Below are 21,334 nucleotides of genomic sequence, written 5' to 3'. Positions count from 1 at the left end.
ATTCTAAGGTTTAATTAGCATTTGTCCTTCAAAAATATTTTTTAAAAATATTTTTAAATAGAAAATAGCTACTAAAGATTTTAGAAATGCACAGTGAGCTCTTTTCTTTTTATGATTATATTTAGTAAATGTTTTAGTAGATCAGAGATGAATTTTCAAAGGAAAATACCAACAGATAAAAGATAAACTCTTTGCATTCCATTCCTTTCAGCTGGATCTTTAGAAATGGGAACAAGATAGTCTTGAATGTGCCTTGACACTTCAGATCTGTCTGCCCTATATTTCCATCTGTACACTGGTATTTTGTTCACAACAATTACTGACTGTTCTCAATGTCTGCTGGAAATGCATGCTGTGGCTTCACTTGGAATTCTCACAGAGACGTCTCTCAGGTTCTAAAATACTAAAATACATGTAATTTTGTACTTTGATTTTCATGTTTCGTACAGATTATGCATCCAGTCTTTAACGATGCCTTCTGTATAAAATTTCATGGGACCAAATAATCCAGTGTGCTTTTAACCAGTGGGAAGACCATAAGAAGCAATTCTTTCCTGAAACTTACTACTTGTCTGAATTAAGGGTACAATGAATTAGATCAATCTTTTATACTTGGGAATCTTGCTGTCTGTGAAGTACAGATAAGCTGATTTTTAGGAGTAAAATGACATCAGTGGAGAGCGGTCCCCTGAAATGGGAATTGGAAAAAATAGAATTGTATGACAAAAACCAACCTAGATTTGCTATCCTTACACTTAATTTCAACCATGGCTCAGCCAGTCATAATTTAAAAAGGAAATGAAAAGGATTCAACTTATTCAAGGATTTCCTTGTCTTTCACAGTATGGTTCTCCTGGAGCTCTTTGCCTCAGAAACAGAGTTGCAAAGTTAGAAATGTAATGTAAATCACAAATTCAGAGTTACTGAGGACTTTTTGTTTGAGAACTTTTTGATGAATGTTTTTTAATTTAGGTCGTGTTTTCTAAAAGTTTTAGGCAGAAAATATTCCTTTAGAAGAAGTGAAATTAGGTCACTCATTACAACCATCCCCTCCCTCTAAATTGACTCTAATTGATTCTAATTCTCTAATTGTAGTTGCTGTGGTTTTATTTTAAGGCATAGCAATTATATGTGGGGCTACTAAAAGCAGAAGTCAGAGAAAGTGAGAGGGAAGCCAGCGAGTTAAAACTGTGTTAAACTAGCTCCTGATCTAGAGTGCATTATCCTGTCTGTGGTAGCTCTGCTTCTCTGGGCTTGTTCTGTTTGAGGCATCACTGAGCAGTGGAAAGAGAGATGTGTTGAGTAAGAATACCCAGCTTAGGGAAGATATTTGATTTTCAGGAGCTAGGTGGATGTTCAAAAACCAGTCTTTGTTTTTGACAAGAAAAAGGTGTTGGGGAGAGTATCCTAGAATCTGGAACCAGCATCACACAGTTAATATTCTGTGGCAAGAATTTATATGTTTCATGAGGAGGTTAAAAGTGGTGTCTTAGAAAAAACATGTGTGAAGATCATTTATTTTAGAAAAGATAATTTGAAAAAGACTGAAGTGTTCTACTTGAGGAATTTAAGTCTTACTGACTCATTTGTCTGAGTTTGGCTTTGGTTTGCTTTTTGCCCTTTCTTTACCTTTTATTCTGTTAGAGATTCTGTTTCTTGACATATCTGTGGGACTGAGCAGGGAACAATCTTTGAGTAATTATGCAAGTACACGTGGGTGTCCAAATCATCCATATTCTTTATAGGTTCTTGGATTCTGTGTACTTGGCACAATGCAAGTCAATAAAATGCATAGAAGCTAATGTTTGTAAAACAGGTTAGGAAAACTGTGCTTGTAACACAAATATCTCTTTCCTCTTTCCTCTTTCCTCTTTCCTCTTTCCTCTTTCCTCTTTCCTCTTTCCTCTTTCCTCTTTCCTCTTTCCTCTTTCCTCTTTCCTCTCTGGACTGCAGAATAAAACTATCTTTGAAACTACCACAAAATATTTCTCCCATCTCTCAATTCCTTAACACCAGGGAAATACACTGGGGAGCAGTACTGCCATTACCAGTCAACTCTGCTTGCACGAGAACATTTTATCTGTGGCTGTCCTTCACTCAGAAAACACAGGACTCATTGCTTCTGTCTCAAATGGAAAGATATTAAAACTTGTCTTTTCCAGTCAGATCAGTTCTGGGATTTCTTACAGTGCCTAATTCCAAAGTAATCTTTACTTTTAAGTAGTCTGAGTACCCAGGGTGCTGTGTGTTCTAGCACTCTGATACTAGAGCTAGTGTTCTAGTAAATTGACACCTCCCATTGTCAGACTACGCTGTCAATTGGACTTCTGGCCTCAATACTTTAACAGCATGTTAAGGAAGGGCTTTTTCCTTTTTTTGCTTTGTCTCTGCCAGTAAAGCGCATGAATAAACATTGGAAGGAGGCTTTTTTGAGGATGTATATATTTATAAGTATTTTGAAATAGTATTAAGTTAAGGAATTTCACTTAACACTTAGAAGTCTTTGAATTTGTGTTGGGTTTTGTTTTCCTTAGAAATTTATCTTCATGGCTTTAGCCTTGCTGAATTCACAGGGGACTTTTGGCTCATAATCAAACACATCTTGCTTTTATGTTCACTGTACTGAAGGAACAGAATTTTTGAATGCAACCTTTGTTGGAGTATTTCAGATTATCCTTGGGGTTTTTAGTGAGGAATGTAAGGAAGTGGGTCTCTAAGAGGAAAGACCTGTAGCTTACATCATGCTCTTTATGAACTGAGTACTGAAAACAGAGGACAACTCTGGTGTGATCATTAAAATTTGACTGATGCTATGTGAATGCTTTACTGGTTTACTACTGTACTGGTGTCATCCATATGGAAGCTGAGAGGACTGTGTAAAACTGAGATCAGGGTGCTGTCCTTTCAGAGAAAATACCTAAATACCTTTCACAAGCTAACTGGAGCTAACAAAATGTGTTGCTACAGTGAACAAACAGAACTTCAGAACTGTGGTGTCAGTTGTGTGGTTGCACCACTGTGGTTTCTTACTTCTGAGAGTGCTGGTCTTTGGAGTGTGAGGTCCAGCAGGTTGGTGAGATGAGTATGTAGCAGTCTGTGTTGGTAATGGAGCTGCAGTTGTATATGAGTGAGGTTAAGCAGAATAATTTCCTCTAAAACTTGCTATAAAAGAAACAAAGTGTGCCCAAGGCCACTCTCACACATTTATTTTCCATCTCCTCAATAAAATGAATTAATTTTGGGAAAATGGCTTTTAGGAGGAAAACTACAATAAAATAATGCAGTGGACAGTGGTTCATTAGTTTTCTGTTTCTGAGTAATGTCTATATAGTGCTGCTGTATAGAGATAATTATCCCCTTGAGATAGTGATAATAAGTGGTAAAGGAACCACTACATTGGACTTAACCTCTCAAAATGGAAGTAACAACAAGTAGATGGTGTCCTTGACCTTTGCAGAAGTGTGAGTTAACTTTGATTTCCTTAAATTTTGTTTTTTCACCCATACAATAATGGATATAACTATTGTTGTATCTCTTAATGTATTTTTTGCTGTATCTATTCTGTACTATAATTCTGGGCAAGTTCTTCAACTGTTTTAGATACAGAAAGATTTATCAGGATAAGACTTTTTCTTTTGTCTTTTCCCACACAGATCACCCCTGGCAGCAAGGCAGCACAGTCACAGATGAACCAGGGGGACCTTGTCGTGGCCATTGATGGAGTCAACACTGACAGCATGACTCACCTGGAGGCCCAGAACAAGATCAAATCAGCCAGCCACAACCTGAGCCTCACTCTGCAGAAGTATGTTGGTCTAACTTAAACCCTTTGCATTCCTAAGGACTACCTATGAAACTTGTGACTGAAGGTTGCAAATGTTTTATCCCTGTCTGCTAGATTTATTTGAAGTTCTCATGGCACAGATATGAGATGAAAAGCCAAAATCTGCTCTGATTCTTGTAGAAGTCAGCATGAATTCCTATAGAAATCAAATTGTTATGTTGAGTGTATCTGTGTGGGATTTAGTCTATTGAATACAGGTGTAATCTCATATCCATTCAAGCTTCTGTTAAATGAATTCATCAGTGATGTTCCTTTGGGTTATTCTTATGTGGGCAACACAGTGTAGTTTGGCTAATTTCTTAACAACTGTTCTGGAGACAACAAACAGAAGGAGTGTTATGAGTGCATGGCAGGAACCTCATGAGAATTTGTGTTAATGGTCTGGCACCTTTGAGTTTGAAAGTCTGCTCTGCATCTGACTGAGTAGGAAAGGTGTAGCCCAAGTGCAGGAAAGGGAGGCAATGGAACATGGAGAGGGCAGATTTTATTGTAGAGATGTGATAAAAGTTGCCTTGCCATTAAGAAGGCAATTAATAGGTCTTTTAACTTCTGCTGGTTAATATTGCTTCTGAGGAAACTTGTTCTCAAATTAGATAACCTTGCACAGAGGATTTCTGTAATAAATGCATTAATATTTAAAGCCCCATAATTATAGAAAGAGGAGTAGCTGCTAATTTTATTGCATTGTGAAGAAGATAATTTTTGTACAGGGTAGGCAAAGAAAAGTACAGAAAGCAGACTGTAATGTGGAAGTAAAATTTCTGAGAATATACCAAAGAATCTCATACATGAATGTTCAGTAGAGATAATCAATATCAGGAATAGACTAATAACTGAAGAATAGGGACTTTAGATAAAGTTTCCAAGACAGCACAGGGTACTATAAAGCAAAATGTGTGGCTGATTTTCCCCCATGACTTTAAGACTTTTTGTCTTTGTGTGTTCCAGAGAGAGTGGAAAATCACTACCTTGATGCATGTAGCTGAATTCTTATCCTATCACCTACTCCAGCTTCTTTTTTTCTTCACTCTGAATAATAGTGTTATTACAAATATATGTATGATATCTCTTTTACAAAGATTTAGATTGTTCTAAATTTGATTGTTGGATATTTTTTTATTAGAAAGCTTAAGAAAAATCCTTTCTGATTGTTTTAGAATGTCTCACTGCTTTTCTGTTTAACTTTTGTGGTTTTGCATTGAGAGAAAACATTTCTTATTTGGGTTATTATTATTGGGTGCTTTGGGTTATTGCACATTTGGTATTAATTTTCCAGAATATTGAACCTGAAAAGTTCTCTAGTGCCTGCCTCTATGGCCTGGCATAAATGTTTTAAAACTACAAACCAACAACTATACTTACTTATAGAAGAAGGATTTCCAAATTTGGGACTAACAAATCCAGATTATCCTAATACATATCACAGAGACAAGTCACTTTATGCAGTAATATTGATCAAGTGTTGCCAGGGATATTTGATTTGAGTAATTATTGTGCTTTTTTATTTACTGACCTCTAAATTAGGACACCAGCAATTCTAGTGGCCACATCATTAAAAAAAACAAAAAAAAACAACAAACCCAAAAAAATCCTGGTGAAAGTACCTTTATTAATTGCTTTCATCCCTATTTACTGTTTCTTCTACTTTTTTAAGGCATGCCCTGTCTCTTGGTTCCTAACCAATAATATATAATTCAGGTACTCAAGTTAATGGCTAAAGAACAATGGAAGCAAGCAGTAATGGAATGTAAAAAGCTTGCACAGATAATAGATGTAGATAAACTATAACCCATTTTGAAAAGAAGGAAAATGGCATAAAGTAAAATGAAATACTAGTAAACATAAACAGATCATAAACAAGCTTTTTTAGCAAATGAAAACTTCCTCAGATCATGTTTTTGCTCTGAACTTACACAATTAATGAACTGTACACTTCAGCTACTTTATGATGTGAACCATTAGTTCACCTTGGTAACCCATTCAGCCTCATTGAGAAGACTGAAAAAATTGAAAAGACTGAAAAATAATTTTTTTAATAACTTTTTTTTCTTAGACGACATGGGGCTATTCAAAAAAGTTGTGCTCAGAGGCATTAAGCTGGCTTTGCTTTGTATAATCCAGAATTTATAGAAGCTAAACCCTAGCAGCAAGTGATATTGACCAACTAATGTATGCACAGAACCCTATTAAAGATCCAATATCTTGAACAAAAGGCATCTCCACTATATTTGGGAATTTATATTAATCTTGCCTTAAAAAATAATTTTTTCCCTGGACACAAATGGGTTAATTTGCCTAAGAACAAAAAGATTGTCAGTTCAGTCACCTGCCCAAAATTTACAATGCAATATCCTTTTTACAACAAAAAATTTTACAAATATGAGTTGGTGAAAAAAATAACAGTTAACATGAAAAGAAGGTAGCTGTGAGAAGGGATAGTAATGTTCAACCAAATAAGAACAAGACAGAAGAGAGGCAAAATCTCCTGGGACGTTGTTACCAGGAAAATGACTGTGCTAAGAGATCACTTTGACTTTTTTTAGATGTGGCTTGCAGCAATGAAACTGGAGCGGAGTGTTCCACTACTATGGAAAAACAGCCCTAGTTGCCATAAAGAGCACTGAGATGAAAGTGCTCACTTACCCTGTTTGTGTAAAAGTTTGGAAACTTTGGAAATCCTTTCCAATGGAAAAGGCACATATGTGCACTAGGAGATTGCTGTGATAGGAAAACTTAAGCTCTAAATTGTGATAATATTGGACATGTATGTGAAGTACTCACACGGCTCTACAGAATGTTTCAAGGTCATGGAATGCCTTACCAGGTAATCTGTGGCTTGGTTTCGCTGTTGCAGCACTGGAGGTAGAACTGATCTTCCTTGTTTAATCTGTAAGGCCATGGAAGGAGCAGTGAAATGTGAAATCTCACATAAATGCTCTGAGATAGAAAGCTTTTTATTCTTCTAATGGTTCTTGGCTCTCAAGAGCAATGGCCTTTCCCTTTATTGATCGTGACTGTGAAGGTTTCATGAGCATTGTTTATAACCTGACAGTTAAGACAGTGTTTGCTGCTACTCACTTTTATTATAACACTTTGTTCCCTGTGGGCTTTGTCCAGGGTGGGGAATGGGTTATTTTAATTTGGCTGTCAAGAAAAGCTGTACATGGTGTCAGCACTTGTGCAGGACGTCCAACTGCAAGGCATCAATCGTAGAAAAAAGGGAAGGGGGTCTTAATACCCACCATTCATACTTGCCTGCCTAAGCAATGGGATTCTGTGATTTCCTATATTAATTTAGTTTTAATTCAAGTAGCACCTGCACTGTTCAAGGCACACTAACATAGATCTTCCATGAATGTTCAGTGCTGGCCTGAGTGGAGTTCCCCATGTTTCAACCATGGGTTCAGAAATTTGTGGATTCTGAAGAGCTTTATGGATTCAGGTGTTTCCTGACAACTTCCTTCCCTAAACTCCCTCTTCAATTTGTTCAGATCACCTCACCCATGCTATGTTTTCACATAAACCCGCTAAATTAGACTGGAAGTCTTGCCAGCCATGCCAGAGGTTTGATCAGGCAGCCAGAACTTGTTAGTGGCTTCAGCTGCATTGTCTGGCTGCCTATTTCTCTAGACCCTGCAGCGTGCCTCCCTTTGCTGCTTCTGGGAAGCTAAAAGATGCAGATGGGCAAGTGCCAGGAAGTTAAAGTACAGGACTGTGCCTGGAGAAAGGGACCCCTGTGATCCAGTGATGTGGGAATGTCTGGGGCGCTCCAGACTAGCACTACTTCCTTAAGTTTAGAGGACAAACTGCACCTAGGAAGTGAATTCGTTTTGAGAGGAGAAGGAAAGAAATGTCTTTGGCACTGTGCAGTATTACTCAGCAGAACTCCCATGAGGCACTCAGGCAAACCAAGCTGATGCTGTAAGGAGTTACATACCTCTGTAGATGCAGTTTGTTCCTTAGAAACCTGCATTGCTCTAGGTGTACTGAGTGGGGATTGGTGCTGGTTCTGCTGGACCATATTTTGGAAGGCTGTGATCATACTTTATAATGGCCTGGGTTGGGATGGAAAAAGACATTGCTTTGCTTTTAGTCTTTTTGTGACCTCCTGGAGTTCAGTTCTCAGTCATTTTTCAGTATCAATTTCTAATCAGTTACTTGAGCTACACAGCTGCCCTCAGGCATTTTAATTCTGGGCCAAAGTTCACCTTTAACTGTCTGTCTGTCCCGCAGATATTAGGCCATAAACATTGGGTCGTGCTGTATTCACTTCACAGTGATAAACAAAATGCATGCAAAGTCTATTTTTATTCCATACAAATGGGTTTCATTTTTAAATGCAGAGTAAATGCAATAAGAGAGCAGCATATTTGTCAACATGTTTCACTGGAGCATCCACAACATTCATTTGATCTTAACTCAAGTAATATGATCAACCTCCTTGGAAAGGATTCACCAAATGTACTGGCTTAGTTTTGGAAAGTGCTGTAACATGAGTGTGCCTCATTCTGCTGGCACAAACATTCCTGTGTCACTCTAAGGCTCCACTTTGGCGTCACTCTGTGCTGCTGGAGAGGAGCAGGGGAGGTGGAGACTTCTGTGCCTGGGGTACATTGACAAAACTTCCCCCTCCCAGGGTATGCCAGTGATGCTACACTTTGCTTCCAGTCAGTCACAAATGGCTGTCTTTTGCTGGAAAATCATGAACTAAATAATTCTTTTCTCTACTGAAAGGGAAAGTGTCAGAGGCGAGGCTATGAGAGACTTATGGTAAATATTTAATAGCTTTCCTTTTTTGTGCAGCACCAAAAGTTGGCTGATCCTGCAGTATTTATTTCAGGCCTACTATAAATAAAGCATGTGGTGACAGCAAACTGCAAGCAAGGGGAACTCAGTGGTTATTGTAAACTGCTTTCTTTTTTCTGATGCTGGGTGTAGTAACCAATTCTGTGCATGTTTTAGGTCTGCTGATGGGCACATTTAAATCAGTACCAGAATAGGGCTGTATTTATGCTCAGAAGAATTAAAAGATGGTATCTGTCCCAGTTCAGGGTAAATTGGAACTATACATACAATACTGATGAAAGCAGGGTCTGAACTAGTTGGACTATTCAAAATATTAAGCAGATTAGTAGAAAAAAGAATGCTGAGGGTGGATTTGACATGCCATACTAATTAGCTTATTTTGCTTAGATGTGTGACTCTAGAACTTCTAAGAGTCATCTGCCACCAATAGCCAAGGTTTTTTTTCCTTCCTACTGGTGGTTCTGTATGGTCAAAGCATTAAAAAAGACACATCCCACTACTGGGTTAAGGAAGCTCCACTGTATTACTGAGACAGTTGGTCCTCCCTCTCTGAGTGAAATAGAGGTGACTCCCATTGTGTGCCCAGTTGTTTCTGTATGCAGGTATGAAAGGACACTAGGATTTGTTTACAGATGTCAGACTACCATTTGGACAGGATTGTGAGCTACTCTCTGTGAGCAGTAACATTTAGTGCTGGTGAAATTAATGAGCAGCTATTTCCATGGAAAATGAAATAAAGTATCAGTGTCAGTCACTGCAATAAATACAAATATATTCCTTACATGAGCAGTTTAATTGAGTGGATTGCTATTTACACTCTCTGTGTAAAGTGTCCTTGTTAGTTTCAGAAAGAGCCTGGAAACTGTGGATATATGCCAAGGTTTTAAAGGGCAGTGAAGTTTTCATTGCAACAAGATTCTACTTAGGGATTAGAACTGTTCTCAGAGTGCACATCACTTTTTTTTTCCCCCTATACGAGCTTAGAAACAAGTTTAAAATTCATTGTTTTATGTGAGAAATATCTTTTGGATTTCCTAAAGATAATCTCCATGTGAATTCTTTCACACATTATATTTCATTCACCGTGGAAAGATCAAGATGGGTAGCAGAGGCCCATCTCACTGAAGTCAGTGGGCTGACACAGCTTGGTAAATATACATGGCAGTTGTATTCTTTCAGACAAAGCATTCCTGTCTGCCTTCTGCAAGGAGGACGTAGATGTGTTAACCAAAATATTACAATAGCAAAGTTGCAGTCTGTTCAGACTGGGACCTTTTCTTATTAATGCTGATTAACTTAAAGTCATGGAAAAATGTAAATTGCATGCTTAAAGCTAATTGGAATGGATGACAAAGTATTTTTTGGAAGTGGAATGAGGAATTTTTCAATCAGGTAAAGCACTGAGTTGACTAGTAAAATTTTATTAGATCAGTCTTGTAAATGGTCTTTGTGCCTAAGAGTTTTTTGGTTTCCTTTGGATCCTTTTCACCATGGGGTTTCATGCCCACCAATCCCTATAAAAGCTGTCTGCCCTAATTTTTTTTTCTCCCACAAATTCTCAGTTATTGGCAGCCCATTGTTTCTTGCAGTGATACACCAAGGTCTGTTTAGCCTGGCTGTTGGGCATTGTTGTCGCTGGCCAGCTCTTGGTGGCTGTGCTGTCCCTGGCTGGTGGCTGCTGAAACACATCAGTGCTGAGCACTGGGCACAGGCTTGCCCAGGGGTGTTACTGCATTGATGGAATGACAACCCCAAACAGCCCTCAAACACCTCCAAGGGAGACAAATTCTTTTGAGAAGTCATGGCTAGATTTATCTGCTTAGTCTTAAGACATAGAATTATGTTTTTAGTCAAAGTCACTGATACAGATCTTAATGGAAAGTTCACTGAAGTGTTTTAGCTTGGAAACAGAAAGTGCAGACTTAAATGAGATAGACTGTAGTTAAAGTCTGATTATTCATGTTCATTAATTTTTCTCTCCCATATATGTTCATTAGAAGTGCTCTAAAAGCCATAAGACATTGTAAGGTCCACATCCCAATGAAGAGGAGTTGCAGGAAAATTGACTACAGTAATTTCACGAATACAAGCCGCACCAATATGACCAAAAGTTTGGTGGAAACCCGGAAGTGCGGCCAATATTCCGGGGCGGCTAATACATTAACAAAATTCTAAAAGCTGCCAACACGGAAGTGAGAGCCCGCGGCAGCCCCAAGCCAAGCTGGAGCCCGGCCGGCCCCGGCTGAGGTGGGAAAGCCTGGCAGAGGCGGGGCCTGCAGTGTGGGGGGCGGGCAGCAGAGCCTGAGCCAGCAGGGCGGGGCAGGGGGGGCGGCAGAGCCCGGGCCAGCAGGGCGGGGGAGCCTGGGAGAACTGGGGCTAGCAGCGCAGGGGAGCATGGCAGAAGCAGGAAGGCCGGCGGGTGGGGCTGCCTGGCAGCGGGGGAAGCCCAGCAGAATCGGGGCCAGCAGCGTGGGGGAGCCCGGCGGTGCGGGGGCCTGCAGTGCCGGCCAGGGCGAGCAAACGCGGCGGCGGTGCAGACGGGAGGGGGCGGCCGGCGAGCCTGGCGGCGGCCGCCCTGCCGGCAGAGCCTGGCAGCGGCGGCAGCCCTGCCGGCCGGGCGAGCAAACATGGCGCGGGGCGGCTGGCGTGCCTGGCAGCGGCAGCGGCAGCCGGTCCGCCGGCAGGGCGAGTAAACGCAGCAGCGGGGCGGCCGGCGTGCCTGGCAGCGGCAGCGGCGGCGGCTGGCCCGCCGGCAGGACGAGCAAACGCAGCAGCGGGGCGGTGCTGACGGAAGAGGGGGCCCAGCGAGCCCGGCGGCGGTGGCAGCCCTCCGGCCAGGCGAGCAAACGCGGCAGCGGGGCAGCCGGTGTGCCTGGCAGCGGCGGCGGCGGCTGGCCCGCCGGCAGGGCGAGTAAACGCAGCAGCGAGGCGGTGCTGACGGGAGAGGGGGGCCAGTGAGCGCGGCGGCGGCTGCAGCACCACCCGGCCGGCCCCGTCGGCAACCATGAGCGGGCCGAGCCTTCCTGGCCCCGCCCCGAGCCAGTAAACCCCGCTATGCTGCGATCCTGTTACTAATTGGCCAATTTGTGAAAGCTGCGCACAGATTCTCGCTACGAACGAAAGTGCGGCTAATATTCGGGGTGCGGCTTATCTATTAACAAAGACAGCAACATTGTCGAGGCACCGGAAGTGCGGCTTATACTCCGTGCGGCTTGTATTCGTGAAACTACTGTAAGTAAATTCACTTCATTAATAGCTTCAGGAAAGTAATGTAAACTTTTAGAAAATGTTCAGTGGTAAGGGGAAAACCAGAATTTCTCTGTATAATGTTAAAAATCTCTTTGGATTTGGACAACACTTAAACTCTTCAGAGTGAGCAGAACGCAGTTATTTTGAGAATCATCGTATCTTTGAATTATGGATGTGGTTTCCTGAATCTGGAGCTGGCTGTTTAGGGCAATTCCCTACATCAGTCTCCAATGCTGCTTGGAAATCTGAACTTTAATGCCTTTCACCCGTAAGGAAGCTACTAGGAAGCCAGGAGTGGCAGGACTGCAGGAAGACCCTGATGATACCGGAACGGAAGTAGTCGAAGTCTCAGGTGCACTATTTACATGGGAGGTAAAGAATAAGCAGAAGAAATAATTTTGTTTCACTTTAAATGTTTTTCAACTAAAGAACTTACTTAAGTATTTGATACTAAATTCTTCAAAACTTATTTATTATGTTTACTGGGGAGAGTTGCATCACATCTTAAGATAGGCTACATCCAAGAACTGAATCTTTATTCAGTGCATCTTCTGCTCTTTATTATTACTAATTCTTTGCTTTATGTACTAGATCATTTCATAACCCAAACATTTTTTCTGATGATCATAAATAAACAAATATTTTTATTATTTATATGTTTACCTTAAGTAGATTTTTTAGCATCTCTCAGTAATTAGAAATAAATAATCTAATAATTAATTCATTAATAATAAATAATTAGGAACTTTAGGTTCCAAATGAGTTTCTATAGCTGAAGTTTTTCTGCCATTAAGCCTTGATCTCTCTCTGATAAATCTAATTGCATTTCAGCCTCTAGTTTTTGATTCTGAACCGACATTGTCTATAACTAGGCAATGCAAATTCTGCAGTTAACCAATTTACTATTGGAGAGAGTAGTGGCTTCCTATTTATAATCAATACTGATTTAGGTATTTCTGAATATTTCAAGAGTATTGTGGGTTTGTCTGCTCTGGGCTGCACATAAATTTGATATAAATTAATTTCTTCAACAGTGTTAATGGTAATACACATCTGCTTACAAATTCAACCCATGACAGCGTAAACAAATTTTGTAACAGAATTAAATTTCCCACTTTTTTTATGGCTTACCAAGTTCGCAATAGTAATATGGAGAGGAAATTTTTTGAAAGTGTTTTAAAAACAGTGCAAAGACCAGAAGAAGGATACAGAGAAATAACCTGCATGAGCAAAGGTGTCCATGCTCCTTGGAGGTGAAGTGTGGAGCTTGCTGTGTGTATTGGGTGAGGGCCAGGCATGTGCTCAGCATTCATATTTGGTACTACACTGTGGAAAACTGTCACCCCCAGAGCAGAGCTGCAGGGATATTGGACATCCTCCCTGTCTGCCCATAGAAGCTGCTGGGATGCAGGAATTTTAGGGTCAGCACCAAGTCAATTAAGAGCAGATGGAGGCATTGACAGCCAGTGGTTCTATTCAGGAGGGAACAACCTGGGGCAGTTCAGGAAAGGAGGGATTTTCCACAGCAGGGGAGGAGTTAGAAGGATGCAACAGGGGCTGTGCAGATGCCAGAGAAGTAGAAATGGTCAAAGAGCGATTCAGGAGAGCCTTGGAAAAATCTCATTTTTTCACATACTGGCTTTGGTTTGCTTTCTTTCCTCCTTTTCACAAAAATCTCCAAGACTTCTTCCTTTTCACTTTCCCTTTCTATTCTTTAATGTTTGGTTGCCTCTGACTCAGATTCCTTCTAAGGGAAAATAGGTATTACATACTTCCAAACAGGTTTTCCTTGGACAGCTGCTCCCTTTTGGGCTGATGCCTTCTATGCCTAACCAGTTTTTGTCCTTGTGTTCCTGTGGGCATGAACATTAGGTCTGCAAAGTGTAATTGCCCAACTTGCAATCTGAGTGCAGCATAATGCAGAGAAATAATTAATGAATCAGTCATCCAACAAAATGCTAATATTTGCATTTACCATTGATTTATAGAGAGCAAAAGTGCTGGTGGAAGTATTTTTCAATTTTACTGTAGGCACAGATGATACCCTGAGAGAGGTCTGATCCTAGGACCAGAGTGATCACAGCTTATATCTTTATATCTTATAGCTGAACATTAATACCTTAGCATTTATTAAATGGACACCTCAAATTGAAAACCATGAGTAACACTTCATCTTTTTATGTCTCTCCCTGACACTCCCATCATCATCCCTAACAAATTTTCAGGAATGTAAATGCATTAAAACATATATATAATACATATATATACATATATATATATATAAAATCTCAGAAGCCCTATTCTATATGTTTAGTTTTGCATCTTGCTCTGTGCTCACCTGCTCCACTCCAGAATGACTCCATTTCAGTTAGGTGATAGCTAAAGTATGTAAAATGTTTTCTAAGCATTTCTAAGTCTAATCTAATCTGTTTTATTACCTTTCCATGCACTTGATGCCTTTTCATTTTCTAGCTGTTGAAATACTAAGATACAATTATTAAGATAGTCAAGAAGTTGTAAATAAGTGCTCATGTGTCATAAAATGACAAATGAAAAAGCATACTGTAAAAAAGAAATGTTGATTTTTGTTGTCCTGAGAATTAGAAAAGATAGATGTTGACTGAAGATATGAAACAGAAAAACGCCCCATGAAGATGAAAAAGAGCTCTTATCTCTTAGATCATGTCACCTCTTTGCAAGTACAATATTGTGCTCCCCTGAGAATGCAATTTAAACTGATAGTGCATCACAGAACTCATTTTCTTAGGCAGGCAGTTGACTTATGCAACAGTTGCACTCTTCAGTGCAGTTGAATTATAATAAACCTTTGTTGTGAGCACAAAAATACCAGGATTGAAGTCAAGTGCTCTTCAATTAAAGATCTATTTAGGTGGGAACAAGTAGAAATTCTTGCAGTCATTTGAACAGTGCTATCAACGTTGAGCTGCTTTGCAAAACTACATCCATCTTGGTTTTGAACTTCATTGAAAAACAGAACTAGTATTCAGGGAGAGAAGAGGGGTATCTGTGGAAAGGAGAAGAGTTAAAAAAATACCAGAATAATGTATTTGGTCATCATTAGAGCTGTTCTAAGCTTTCATTTGAAATGAGGTTTTTGTTTTCATCTTTAATTTGGAAAATGTAGAAGAAAACATCGAATAGTTGAAATCAAATGCCTAAGAAAAAGAATCTTGATGAAAAATTTCAACATCAAATCTAAAATTGTCACAATCATCTGTGCAATTTGGGCTTTCATCCTTCTCATAACCCTACTGAGCAGGTGCACCTTCAAGTGTTTGGAATAAAGTAATTTTGTAATCAGTGGATTAAAATGTAAACCTGGACATGTATTTGCTATCATCACCATCATCACTTGAAAAGCAAACTTCTGTTGCTGCAAGATTTGATGCATATAGCAAGAGAGGGAGGGAAAAAACAATGTTCTGAACTTGCAGATGTTTTTCCTGGAGGAGTAATGACTCTTATGTAAATAATCACTTTATTCTGCAAGTGCATGCAGTTTCATTCCACAAATTGATTTCACCTCTTCTGCCCTTTTCTCTGGTGCAAGCCTCTGCTAGATCTAGCAAGCATCATTATTCTGTTTTTAAATATCAAAGCTATAAAAATCCAAGTCAAAGCTGTGTAGGAACATTGTTTTCAAGTAACATCTTGAAACCTCCAAGTTGGTGTCAAATACAAATCTTGCCTAACACTATGAATGACAGATGTGTTTTATTTCTAATTTGGAAGAAATGCAGCTTTTTAGCAGGTAATGAGAGGAAAAACTAAACACACAATAAACATTAGAAGTGATGGCACAGTCTGGTAAATAAATTCCTTTGCTGCAATACAACTGTTTTCCAGTTAAGCATGAAACATGAAGTTGTGGTTGTTTGCTACACCTCTGTATGTGGCAAACCACATTTAGAGTGCTGAGCAACTCTGGCACTAAAATTCATCATCAGCAAGCAGAGCAAGGGGACACTTAACATGGTGTGCATGCAAGAAATTACTGTGTGTATTCAGAAATTGCAGTAATGGAAAGAGGAGCAGAATCATCCCCTAAATCTTTGTGTGTTCATAAACTGTCACTGTCAGTTTTCAGCCACCCTGTGTTATGAACTGCAGTTGATTTTTTTCTCTTTTTTCTGTCTTTCGTGATATATGTGCATGTCTCATAAATATGATTCATTGTTTTTCTTTTTAAGTTAAATGGTTGGAGGAAGAGTATGGCATTCATTCCTGAGGGAAGATAACATGCCTGAGGAAAGTTTGTTTTAGGCAGTTAGTAAGTAGCTCTTGTTCTCACAGCTTAAAGGTATCTATTTCTCAGATAATTGTATCTTGGGAGTATATTGTGATATATTTCAGCTGTGAGTATGAATTACAGTTTACTAGCCCATTGTTTCAGAAATACTTTGTCAGTGAGTTTCACAGGTTAATTACACATTGTTTAAGAAAATGACAGTTTTCATTGTTTCCTCAGACTGCGTTCATTTTCATACTAGCTGGTTGTAAGGTAGCATCGATTCTATCAGCTTTGTTTTCAGCTCTCAAAGTAGCAAAATTTCCATACCTTCTATCAATGGAAATCTTGCGGTTCCTGGAAGGATTACTCCTCTTTCTTATGTGGTTTTTTTCTCCTGTATGTTCACTACTGCTTATGGAGAAAAAGTTGTGTGGCAGCTAAAGTTAAACCCAGAGCTCCATGTGGAGCTGGGTATTAATGCAGGGATTGCCATTGGAGATGAGCCCCGTTCCTGTTGAGCTCAGCTTTCCCTCTGATAGATGCCCCTGGAAAGCATTTCAGAGGAAAGTGCAACACAGCCCTCAGTGAGAAAATAATGAATCTAACACAGGAGATCTTTTAAGCTGTGCCATGAAAAATGAGAGTTTTTATATTTACTTATTATACCTAGTCTAAAGCAGCTCTTGGGGTTTTTTGTTGTTAAGTGTAACTGATCCTTTCTGATACCCTGCTCCTCTTGTAGTCACAATATCTTGTAACAATGAGTTTCACCTCAGGTTAATCAAGTTCTCTAGAAGAAGATGTTGACCTTTATCAGTTTTATATGTGTTGTCTTTTCAATTTCGTTCAATGTCCACAAGAGTAGTTTTATTTCCCTTTTACTACCATTCATTATTTTCTAAACCTCTGCAATGTCTCCCCTTCATCTCCTGACTAAAGCAAGCAATTCCAAATGTCTTAGCTGCTTCTACTTGATATGTAAGCTTTTAAGTATTTTTATTTCATTTTTGTACCTGTCCTAATTTTGAAATGTGCTTTTTAAAGATTAGAATTTGAGGCATAATCCTGATCTGTAGGTTGGAAATGGGATATTATTTGTATAATTCTGGTTCTTTTGATTTTTGTCTTTCATTTCCTTTTTTCTGGTCATCCCATATGTACTGGTACAACTTCAGGGGAACGTTCACCACTAGGCAGATTCTCACAACACTCCCACAACTACATTTTCACTTACCTGAGCATCCTAGAAGTGCTTGAGATAACACTTGCCACTATGCTTTCTTTGTTATTCCAAAGAAAGGGCCATCTGTATGTTTTCAGAGCATTTTAATGGGGTTTATTTTTGGCTTTTTAAATTACCAAGGACATATATTTGTCAAATATAGGTGAAAGACGGGCACCTGGTGTGGCTAATTCAGTAGAGTGCAACTTATTGTGAAACTCAGTTGTCTGAAATGAAGCCCATGTTTCTTCCTGAAGAGAGGTTTAAGTAATTGCAGTTGCAGATGTACAGTTTTAGGTATTAAATAATAATCTTTTGAGGTGTTATCTTGAGATGCCTCAGCACTGAAGTTTAGCCTCTGCATTTTAAAACACCTGTAAGTCTCTTTCCAGAGTGGTGTCCAAACTTGAATTTATCTAGTTGTGGCTGAATTTCATCTATGAAAATGCAGTTTGTCACAAGTATTGGAAAACAGATGATCTCCCGGGTCAGAGGTTACTTCCATAACTGGTGCATTGTCATCATTCAGAGAAACTTTCTCAAACTTTTTCCCATTTAATACCTTTGTAAACGAGGATGTAGAAAAAGCCTAATGACTGACAGAAAAAGTCTAGGCTATGCTTAACTTTCAGTCCTGATGTAGCAGCTTTTTGGCATGAAATTAGAGTTGAAAAATAGGAGTGCAGATTACACACATCTTTTATTTTCTTTTTTTAATCCCCAGATCTAAACGCCCAGTGCCAGTTTCAACCACAGCTCCCAGAATTGACTCTCCCAGGGCTGTAATTCCCCATCAGAAGGTAAGTGACATGTTTCTCCTCAGCCAAAGGTGAATACCGTTTTTATCTGCTGCAGTGAAGGTAAATATCTATTACAGGAAATAGCTTTTGCCTGCCCCAAATAATTAAACATTGAATGAATGCACAGGCAGCAAAACTGCTGCAAGGCAATCTATTAGTGATCTGTATTTTGCTAATTTCTGATTAGCAGGACCAAAGCATCCAGCTATCCTGTGATGTGATTTGGTCTAACCAATTCTGAGCAACAGTTTTCATCTAGGCTACAAGAAGCCACTAAAGCTTCTCAAAATCTACATTTGCTTTCATAGATTGTTGGGGAGAGCCATTAGACTATGCTTCAGTCTAACCAAATCCTGTCTGCAACTGAAATGGCACTGATTTGGAAAAAGGACATGAGGGCATTTGAAAGATTGTATCATATAGTGTTCTTATCATAGAATTCAGAAGACCTGAGAAAAAAAAAATAGAAAGGATAAGTCAATTTAATGAGTAACAGCAAGTGGCAGAGGAAATGAATGGCTTGGTTTCCATTGTCAAAGCACATCATCTTTCATAAAACAAATGTTCATCTTAGAATAAACACTGACTGTACCTGACAACTCATCTTCTGTATCTTTGGAGACACTGAGGAGCAAGGGTACCTGAAAGATGGTATATATATCCCTAGGCTCAGGCTCTGGGTAGGACATTTGTATTGCTGATGCATTTGATTAGATAAATGGACAGGAGCTAAAGTTTCCATTGCTGCAACTTATCCCTGCTGTCAGTGCTGGTTTCATTCCTAGCATGCATATAAATAAAAAACACTGGAGATCAAAATACATGGGGAATTAGATGATTTTCTAGTGTTTTTGACAGTTCCAACTTCCACAGATCAATTTTAAGTAATTTTTATAAACACTATGCTTTCTAAATTCAGAGCACGGATGGTAACATCATCCCTGAAACTGCTGCAAATAGGTTCAAAATAGCAGAAGAGAATGCACCTGGAGGGAATAATTTGATTCAATTTTGTTTTGTGAAATTTTAAATTAACCTGACTGGACATTTATTAGTTGAGGCAGAAATAATGTTATTTCAGACAGGATCTTGTAAACTTTTTTGGCAAGGGAAGGTGAAATTAAGAATTTATCTTGCTCAGAGTTTTTTCTTTTTATATCATAATTTTATAGAAGTTATATCATGATTTTATAGAAGTTATTGTGGAGGAACTTACTGGAAGAATCGCCAAACAGTACTGTGAAGTTCCTAGAACAAAAGCAATGGCTCATTATTTTGGATAGACTGGTGTTTGACTGTACCAGCAAAGTAATAGGGACAGGAAGGGGAAGGAGTTCTTGTTTTCCCTGAAGACCCACCTAGAATGCTGTTAGTGTTCAAGGCAGTGAGTAGATCTCTCTCATCAGAGTTATTCAACACAAGATTGACACCTACTTTTGGGGCTCTATAGCACATGCACGGATATGAAAGTTTTGTCTCCTTCCTCCATAGAGGATATAAAGCTTTAATACATTGAATTTTCATTACTCTTTTAGGTGCATTTTAGGTGCATTTCTTCTTGTCAAGTGTCAGTTTTAAAATTGCTGCCATAGGTCTTTAAAAGCTGTTTACCACAGAAAATACTTTCCTCCTTTAACTATCTGCTGTATAGAAAAGTTAACTTCACGCACTGCAGGGGATTCTTGAAGGTCCTAAAAGACCCCTTGGCATGAAAGCCGTAAAGACACTTTACATTTTCTATTCCAACCCTTCAGAGAGAGATGGGGATCAAAGGACTCAACTCATTTACAGAAGCTTGCTGTGGAGAATTCTGTGCAAGTTTCTCAGGAAAGGTTTGTAGGAGCTGCTGGAGGCAGACTTTTCTGAACGGGCTATAGGCAGTACCAGCAGCTGGAAAAGAGCTTTACTGGAACCTTTCTGGAGCAAAAGGGTGGCATCCAGGGGAAGGTATGGTGGGAAACAGGTTATCTTGCAGTATTCAGGAAGATCTAAAGTGTAGGTCTCTCACCCAGAGGGAAGAGGTAACATTAGAGTGCTGGGGGGAGGGACCCTTTGCAGGTCAAGTGGAGGGACGTGTGTGTCACTTGTCCGTGCTAGTAAACAGTAACTTTTACGTGAAGAAGAAGTCTCCTTTTGGGGTTGTTTGGAAAGGAAAAAAGGCATTGATCACTCAGAGAAGTCTCAAAATCCAGAATAAAAATACTTTACTGATAGAAACAGTGTAATGCTGATATGGCAGTAAGGTGTATTAAAGAAAATACACTTTAAAACCAAGGTTTCTTTGCTTGTCACTTTATTTTTTCTAGTAACATCACTGTAGAAATGAATTCTGTGACACACAGGTAGAAGTCACCTCCATACCTCTGCTTGACAGTGTTTAGACTGATGGTTCACATGAAATGAATTTGATGATATTTTTTAAAAATCAGCAAAAAACTGCATTACGAGACAGTCATGACAGTGTCATCATCATACATCAAGAGAAGCTTTCCTCACCCTTCTCTGGTTAAGGTTAAGGCATGGCTATCTTAGCTAAACAATCTGCATGTGCAACTTCAGTGTCTGGTTAAAACCATTAATGCTCTTGTACATTATTGCTGATCTGATTGCAGCTTCCACTAATTTTCAAGCATGCACTTCTTTCACTGATTTTGTTTGCTCGTTTCTTTGTTTTTTGTTTTAGGAAAACAGACATAGTTTTTCACAAAGATCAGTCATTCTTTCACAAAGCTGATCAATGTTATAGATTATACAGATTCTGCAACCATAAATATGTAGGGCTATTATTGGAAATAAGGTTTGGTTGATTTTAATTTTCACTATATCTGACATGATTCTCAAACTAGAAACAATGTTCATTTCGTTTAGTTCAATCTTTTCGATTTAGTGAAGTCTTTTGCACAGGTGGGGCATAGCTGGAAGAAAGGTCATAGTTAATGTTGAAAACATTCAAATAAAAGTAAGAGTAAGCTTGAGTCCAAGGATTTAAACTAAGCCATCAATCAGTCAATGAGTTCCTGCAGCTCTTCAGAGGGGACACAACACAAGTGAAGATTCAGCTCAGTGCAGTTCAAAACATTCAGGCTGGAGCTTTAGGGCTAAGCATGGCTTTAACATTTGTCCATTTGCATGAAGGTATTGACAGCCTTGTTAATTCTAAT

The 21,334-nt window shown here is 39.3% G+C and overlaps 1 protein-coding gene across 6 annotated transcripts in view; it reads left to right on the top strand.

Annotated features, from left to right (window-relative positions):
• Positions 1–21,334, top strand: part of LDB3 (LIM domain binding 3) — a 117,062-nt gene that overhangs the window by 33,874 nt on the left and 61,854 nt on the right. For all 6 annotated transcript variants that reach the window (XM_042779540.1, XM_033066677.2, XM_033066676.2 and 3 more), the window contains exons 3-4: positions 3,654–3,805; positions 18,098–18,173. In XM_042779540.1, coding sequence (XP_042635474.1) covers positions 3,654–3,805; positions 18,098–18,173 — 228 coding nt within the window. The remainder of the gene's footprint in view (positions 1–3,653; positions 3,806–18,097; positions 18,174–21,334) is intronic.

Source organism: Catharus ustulatus, chromosome 8 (genome assembly GCF_009819885.2).
Source record: "Catharus ustulatus isolate bCatUst1 chromosome 8, bCatUst1.pri.v2, whole genome shotgun sequence".
Lineage (NCBI taxonomy): Eukaryota > Metazoa > Chordata > Aves > Passeriformes > Turdidae > Catharus > Catharus ustulatus.
Note: the sequence above shows the minus strand (reverse complement) of the source record. Positions and strands in the feature narration are given on the sequence as shown.